The 7500-nt window shown below is 42.9% G+C and overlaps 1 protein-coding gene across 1 annotated transcript in view; it reads right to left on the bottom strand.

Moving 5' to 3' along the window:
- Window positions 1-3480: 3480 nt before the first annotated feature.
- The window catches only part of LOC126989646 (ankyrin-1-like), a gene marked incomplete at its 5' end in the record, with an annotated part of 6049 nt that continues 2029 nt past the window's right edge, over window positions 3481-7500 (bottom strand). The window contains one exon of the mRNA XM_050848247.1: window positions 3481-3645. Within this exon, the coding sequence (XP_050704204.1) occupies window positions 3481-3645 (165 nt within the window). The remainder of the gene's footprint in view (window positions 3646-7500) is intronic.

Genomic DNA, 7500 nt, shown 5'->3' with positions numbered 1-7500 from the left:
TTTCTATCTTCTATTGATATTTTGATGCTGACTGCTCTTCTGAAATTGCTAACTGCATGTCTCCCCCCCCTCCCGCGACCCCGCTGCACACGACTTTCTACTCATGCTCATCCCTATACTGTTAAAACCCCTTATGCAAAAGTTAACCAGCATCTCCATTCTTTCATCCCCTTCAATGGTAAACTCTGGAACATTCTTTCTTCATCTGTATTTCCTCCTGCCTACGACTTGAACTCTTTCAAGAAAAGGGTGTCAGGACACCTCTCCCCCCGAAATTGACCTCTTTTTCGGCCACCTCTTATGATTCTTTTTTAGGAGCAGCGTGTAGCGGGCTTTTTTTATTATTGCTTTCTTTTTGTGTGCCCTTGAGCTGCCTTCTTTGTTTAACATACATACATATATATATATATATATATATATATATATATATATATATATATATATATATATATATATATATATATATATATATATATATATATATATATATATATATATATATATATATATATATATATATATATATATATAAATTGTGTAGTGGCTGGTGAGGCTGTTCAACGAGTGTTTCACAGAGGGGGCCGTCCCCTTGGAGTGGAAGAGTGAATGTGTAGTGCCACTGTACAAATTTAAAGGTGATAAGTGTGAGTGTGGTAGTTTTAGGGGTATCAGTTTGTTGAGCGTGGTTGGCAAGGTGTATGGGAGAGTATTGATTGATAGGGACCGATGCGGGACAGATTGTATGGTTGGTGAGGAGCAGTGTGGGGTTAGGAGCGGCAGAGGATACATGGATCAGGTGCTTGAACATAAGAACATAAGAACATGGGGAGACAGCAAGAGGCCTAACTGCCTAATCAGGGCAGCTCCATATCCCCCCCCCCCCCACACACACACTCCCACCGGTCATCCTCGTCCATGTAGGTATCCAGGCTATTCTTAAACGAGTTATCGTCCCTGCACTCACTATGTGATTGCCGAGTCTATTCCATTTCCCCACCACCCTATTACTAAACTAATGCTTGCCTATTTCCCTCCTACATGTATACTTTTCTAATTTAAATCCATTACTGCGTGTTCTATCCTGCTGTCTAGTTCTTAGTACTTTACTTATATCGCCTTTGTTGTAATCGTTGACCCATTTCAAGAATTGTATCAGATCTCCCCACACTCTTCGTTTGTCTATGGAATGTAAATTGAGATGTTTCAGCCTATCTTGATATGGGAGGTTCCTCAGTCCCTGAATCATCTTGGTCTTCCTCCTCTGAACTGATTCTAGCAAGTTGATGTCCATTCTGTAGTGTTGTCACCAAATCTGGACAATATAATCTAAGTGTGGCCTAGCTAACTCTAAATAGAATCTGAGGATGACCTCTGCACTTTTGTTGGTTACCGTCCTGTTAATAAAGTCTAATACCCTGTTAGCCCTATATCTCGCACTAATACATTGCTTCCTTAGTTTTAGGTCAGAGTTCATTAACACTCCCAAATCTCTTTCACACTCCACACGCTGTGGAGTCTAAACTATACCCGTGTAATGGATTGCGTGATCCTACACTTAGTATTCTACACTTGGTGATGCTAAAATTCATCTGCCATTTATCTGACCAAGCTGACAGTTTATTGAGATCCTCCTGCAGTGCTCTAGCATCCTCCCTTGTCCTAATTGTGTGTCCCATTTTAGTGTCATCCGCAGATTTAACTATGTCACAAGTTATCCCATTGTCTATATCATAGATGTAGGTAATGAATAAAAGCGGGGCTAAAACTAAACCTTGTTGAACCCCACTGGTAACATTACCGCATTCGGATTTTTTACCGTTAATGGTAGCCCTCTGTTTCCTGTCGCAAATCCACGCCCTAGTCCAATCATAAGCCTTCCCTCCTATTTCATGAGCCCTGACTTTATTTAACAGTCTCTGGTGGGGTACCTTATCGAAGACCTTACTAATATCAAGATAAACTACATTGTAACTCTCATCATTGTCAGCTGCCTCGTATACTCTATTGTAAAAGGATAAAAGACTAGTGAGGCACGACTTTCCTAAACCCATGCTGTGAGTCGTGAATTAAATTATGTCTGTCAATATGGTCCCTAATACTATCTGCTGTTATTGGCTCAAGCATTTTACCTATAACTGTCGTCAAACTGATCGGCCTATAATTTTGAATTGAAGATTTGTCTCCTTTCTTAAATATTGGAATAACGTGTACCTGCCTCCATGAAACAGGCACCACCCCTGTGTCTATCGACTTTCTAAAAACTTCTGTTAGCTGCCCACTGATTTCAACTTTACATTATTTTAATACCCTGGGAAAAATTTCATCTGTCCATGGCGCCTTAGTAACTTTGAGTCTATCTATCTGTCTAATCACGACCTCCCTACTTACGTTGATGACGGTAAATCTTTCCACCTCTTCTCCCCTGAAGATCTGTTCTCCTTGAGGTATATCGTCTAATCCTTCTTCGGTATATACAGTTAAGAAGTATCTGTTTAACGCCTCACTCATTTCCTCATCTGTATCTAGCAGTGATTCTCCTGACTTAAGCGGCCCTATCTTATCCCTAACCTTGGTCTTATAAAGTTGAAAGAAATCCTTCGGATTCCTCTCTGCTTCCCTGGCATTTTTAATCTCATAACTACGTTTTGCTATACGCGTGTTCTTCTTTACTGTTTTAGCTAAATCGTTGTAACTGTCCCATAGGTGAGTCTCCCCCTCTCTTGATTCTAACTATAGTCCTCTTTTCCTTCCTATTTCAGTTTTTAGCCTGTCTCTCATCCATCGCGGGTAATTACCTGGTGACCTGACTTCCCTGTGAGGTATAAACTGTTGCTGCCCTAGTTTAATCTCCATGACCAGACTATTGTACTCACCCTCCAAGCTAATGACCTGACTAGTGACCTCACCAGAGATTAACGGCCCTCCCTGCTCTGGGTCCTGACCTACTTCTGATCTCACTCCCCTAATCCTTTGCAGCTGCTTACTTTCTTGACGCCACTATCCTTGTTAAGGTTGGGCGGTCTGTAAAGTACTCCTATGACAAGCTTCTCCTTCAAACAAGCGGTGAGGCAGTCCTGCGAGAAGTATTTAGGTAAAGGTAAGGAAGTGCTCTTGGCCTTTATGGACCTGGAGAAAGCCTATGATAGAGTTGATAGGGAGGCATTATGGAGTGTAATGCGGATGTATGGAATAGGAGGTAGGTTATTGTCTGCAGTGAAACGCTTTTATAGGAATAGTAGGGCATGTGTGAGAGTTGGTAAAGGTGAGAGGGATTGGTTCGAGGTGAATGTGGGGTTGCGGCAAGGTTGTGTGATGTCACTGTGGCTGTTTAACGTGTACATGGATGGAGTAGTGAGGGAAATGAATGCAAGACTGCAAGGTGAGGGCTTGGCACTGGTGCGTGAAAATGAAAGGGAGTGGAAGATAAGCCAGTTGTTATTTGCGGATGACACTGTCCTTGTGGCAGAGTGTGAGGAGGGCCTACAAAATCTGGTGACAGAGTTTGGCAGAGTGTGTGAAAGAAGAAAGTTGAAAGTGAATGCGGGAAAAAGCAAGGTTATGAGATGTGTAAGGGATGCTGATGGTGGCAGAATGAGTGTGAGGCTGAATGGGGAGCTGCTGGAGGAAGTTGAGAGCTTCAAGTATCTGGGGTCGCATGTAGCAGTAAATGGGAGTGTGGATGTGGAGGTTGGAAACAGAGTGAAAGAAGCAAGTAAATGTATGAGTGGAATGAAGAGTGTATTGAGCAACAGAGCCTTAGGAATGAATGCAAAGAGAAGGCTGTATGAGGGAGTAGTTGTGCCCACAGCTCTGTATGGGACCGAAACGTGGAATGTTAGACAGAACGAGAAGAAGAGGTTGGATGTGTTTGAGATGAGGTGCCTGAGGAGTATGGAAGGTGTAACGAGAATGGACAGAGTGAGAAATGAGGACGTGAGGTAGAGAACGGAAGTGGTGAGAAAGCTGTTTGAAAAGGTGGATCAGAGGGTGCTGAGTTGGTATGGGCACATGGTAAAAATGGGTGAGGAACGTTTGACGAAAAGAGTGTGGAAGGCTGAAGTGAATAGGGTGAGAATGAGACGAAGGCCTAGAAGAGCGCTGGGTGTGCAAGGTCTGTCAGTAGAGCAAGGAAGACCCTTCCCATGTCCTCAATAACCGTTTCCCTATCGTCTCACCAACACCGGAGAGTAGTTCAGCATGCTCTCTAAAGGCAGATCCTCTTTCTATCCACACCACACTACATTCACACAACATACACACCTTTTCACAAGATTCAAATTTCAAAATGGCGTACCTTCATCCTGCCTCGGACTCTCCTCCTGGGGGGGGGGGGGGGTACAAATTCCCCCAGGGAGGACTCCCCTTCTGGCTGCCGACCTGAGAAGTGTCTCGATAACTCCTCGAACCTCTTTCTTATCAATTTCTGCAACATTCGCGGTCTTAATTCTAATTTTCATTCTGTGGAGCACCATCTCTCCTTCTCTAAACTTCATCTTCTCTTCCTCACCGAAACACAGATTTCTGAGGCTACTGACAGCAATCTCTACTCTGTTCAGTTCTACTATTGGCGGGACCCAGAAGACCATAACTCCACAGTTAATTAATAGTGACCCCAATCAGAGGCAAATACCGGAGGAAGATGTTGAGACAAGAATTGTAAATATGATAGGAGAGGGAAGGAAAGTAATTAGTCAGATATACAAGTCGTAAACATCTGATAAGCGCTAACACTACTAAGAGAGGTTACGGAAAATACTCAGACCCACATACAGGAAACAGATACCCAGTAGGCGTGGTCAGAAGGTGTGGATAACCATTCAGAACACTCTAACTGTCACGTGCAGTGTGACGAAACGCTATAAGTGAATAACTGAACAGCGAAGTCACTGTCGGAGTGTCTTAAGAGTGAACCACGAATGCCAGGAGAAGTAAACGATACAACATAATGAGCGAGCCAGTGGTTGTTGACAGGAAGTATTGGCTACTGGTTATGTAGAAAATGACGGCGTGTCAAGGATGTAGTTCCGCTTCAAGCAAGGAAAAATGACCTAAACAACAGTGGCATGGGCAGACCGAGCCTTGCACTCGCTTCAAGCAGTGCTGCTACTCACTCAGCTGAGAATGGCTGTTGTGATCTTAATCGTGAGTAGAAATTCGAGAATCTAAGGGAAACCGACTGTTTTGTCCTGGGGATTATAATGTGAGAAGAGGTGTAGTAGGATTGTGAGTGGGACAGGATTGTGATTATTTTATTGCCATGTAGAACAAAGGTAGAGGCCACTGCGTGTGGTATAATTTGGTGCTTCCGTGAAATTGTAGTAGATTATACTATAGGAATGTGTTATTAGGATTTGTGAGGAGAGTACTTAATTATTGTGATGTAAGCAGAGAGAAACAAACCATTGCTTGTGGAATAACGAGTGTTATTATTATTGGCAACAACTGAGCACATATTGTAGTATTATGTTTAAGACATGTCGTTTGTCATAAGTTGTATCCATTGTTGAATATGCCAGAGTGTTATGATCGTCTGAGCATAGAATATTGCGTAAGGCAGCTACTTTCATTTCATTTTAAATAAATGTATATTTTCTTTTTCCCTTGTTTATCCCCGAACACCAGTCTCCAATAACAACTTAAGCCGGATCACGCTACCAGGGATACGAGATGGTGAGATGATTTATGGAGTAATTAATGAGTGATAAAACAGTTGTTTTAATACAAGTTGATGCAAATAAAATAAAATGTAGGAATTAAATACAAGAAAAGAAGGATCCAAAACCATCTCTATCCTAAATTTTAATCCAAAGCTGGATGTTGAGCCTTCGTACCCATCGACATCACTTGTTCTCGTGCAAACGACCTTGACTCTGCAGAATTTTCCACCATCTGGCTAAGACTTCATTGTCATTCTATTACTAAATACATCTGTGCTGTTTATCTCTCACCTATCTCTACTAACTATGTAAAATTCTTTGACTACTTGAACTCTAGAGTGGAGCACATATTGACCCAGTCTCCCTTCGTTAAAATCTCCATCTTGGGAGATTTCAATGTTAACCACAAGCTTTGGCTTTCATCCTCTTTCACTGACCAGCTTGGTGAACAAGCCTACAACTTTGCTCTCCACAATGACCTAGAGCAGTTGGTTCAGCACCCTACTCGTATTCCCGACCGTCTTGGAGACAGGCCCAACATACTAGACCTCTTCCTTACCGCTAATCCTTCTGCTTTCTCAGTCAAACTGATCTCTCCGTTGGGCTCCTCCGATCACAACCTTATTTCTATATCCTGTCCTATCGCTCCTGTACATCCTCTGGACCCACCGAAGAGGCGATGCTTATGGCATTTTGCTTGAGCTCGGTGGGACGACCTGATAATGTACTTTTCCGATTTCCCGTGGAATGATTATTGCTTCCAGTATAGAGACCCCTCTGTGTGTGCTCAGCGCATCACAGAGGTGATTGTCTCTGGAATGGAGGCATACATTCCTCGTTCTTTCTCTACTCCTCATGCTAAAAAGCCTTGGTTTAATCACGCTTGTTCTCGTGCTGTCAAAGATAGAGAGGCAGCTCACAAAAGGTAACATAGACTTCGAACTCCCGCTAACCATAATATTTACATTTCTGCCCGGAATCATGCCAAAGCTATTCTCCAACTTACCAAAAACTCCTTCATTGATAGAAAATGCCAAAACCTTGCTTTCTCTAATTCTTCCCGGGACTTTTTGGCATCTAGCCAAAAACATCTCCTCCAACTTCACTTCTTAATCTTTCCCTCCTCTCTTTAGTCCTAACGGCAACACCGCCGTCTAATCTATCTCTGAGGCTGAACTCTTCTCCTAAACTTTTTCTAAAAGCTCCACTCTGGACGATTCTGGGCATATTCCTCCTACTCATCCATCTTCTGACTCCTTTATGCCTGTTTTTAAGATTCTTAAGAATGATGTTTTCTATGCCCTCTCTGGCCTCAACTCTCATAAGGCTTATGGACCTGATGGAGCGCCATCTATTGTCCTTAAAAACTGTGCCTCTCTGCTGACACCCTGCCTGGTCAAACTCTTTCACCTCTGCCTGTCAACATCTATCTCTCCTTCCTGCTGGAAGTAGGCCTTCATACAGCCTGTGCCTAAGAAGGGTGACCGTTCCAATCCTTCAAACTACCGTCCTATAGCTTTAGTTTCTTGTCTATCTAAAGCTTTTGAATCAATCCTTAACCGGAAGATTCAAAAGCACCTTTCCACTTCTGGCCTTTTATCTGATCGTCAGTATGGGTTCCGCAAGGGAGATTCTACTGGTGATCTCTTTGGCTTCCAAACTGACCCTTGGTGATCCTCTCTTAGCCGTTTCGGTGAAACCCTTGCTATTGCGCTGGACATATCAAAAGCATTTGATAGGGTCTGGCACACATCTTTTCTTTCCAAACTACCCTCCGACGGTTTCTATCCATCTCTCTGTACATTTATCTCCAGTTTCCTTTCTGACCGTTCTATTTCTGCTG

The sequence above is a fragment of the Eriocheir sinensis genome, unplaced genomic scaffold (assembly GCF_024679095.1).
Source record: "Eriocheir sinensis breed Jianghai 21 unplaced genomic scaffold, ASM2467909v1 Scaffold1257, whole genome shotgun sequence".
In the NCBI taxonomy this organism is placed as follows: Eukaryota; Metazoa; Arthropoda; class Malacostraca; order Decapoda; family Varunidae; genus Eriocheir; species Eriocheir sinensis.
Note: the sequence above shows the minus strand (reverse complement) of the source record. Positions and strands in the feature narration are given on the sequence as shown.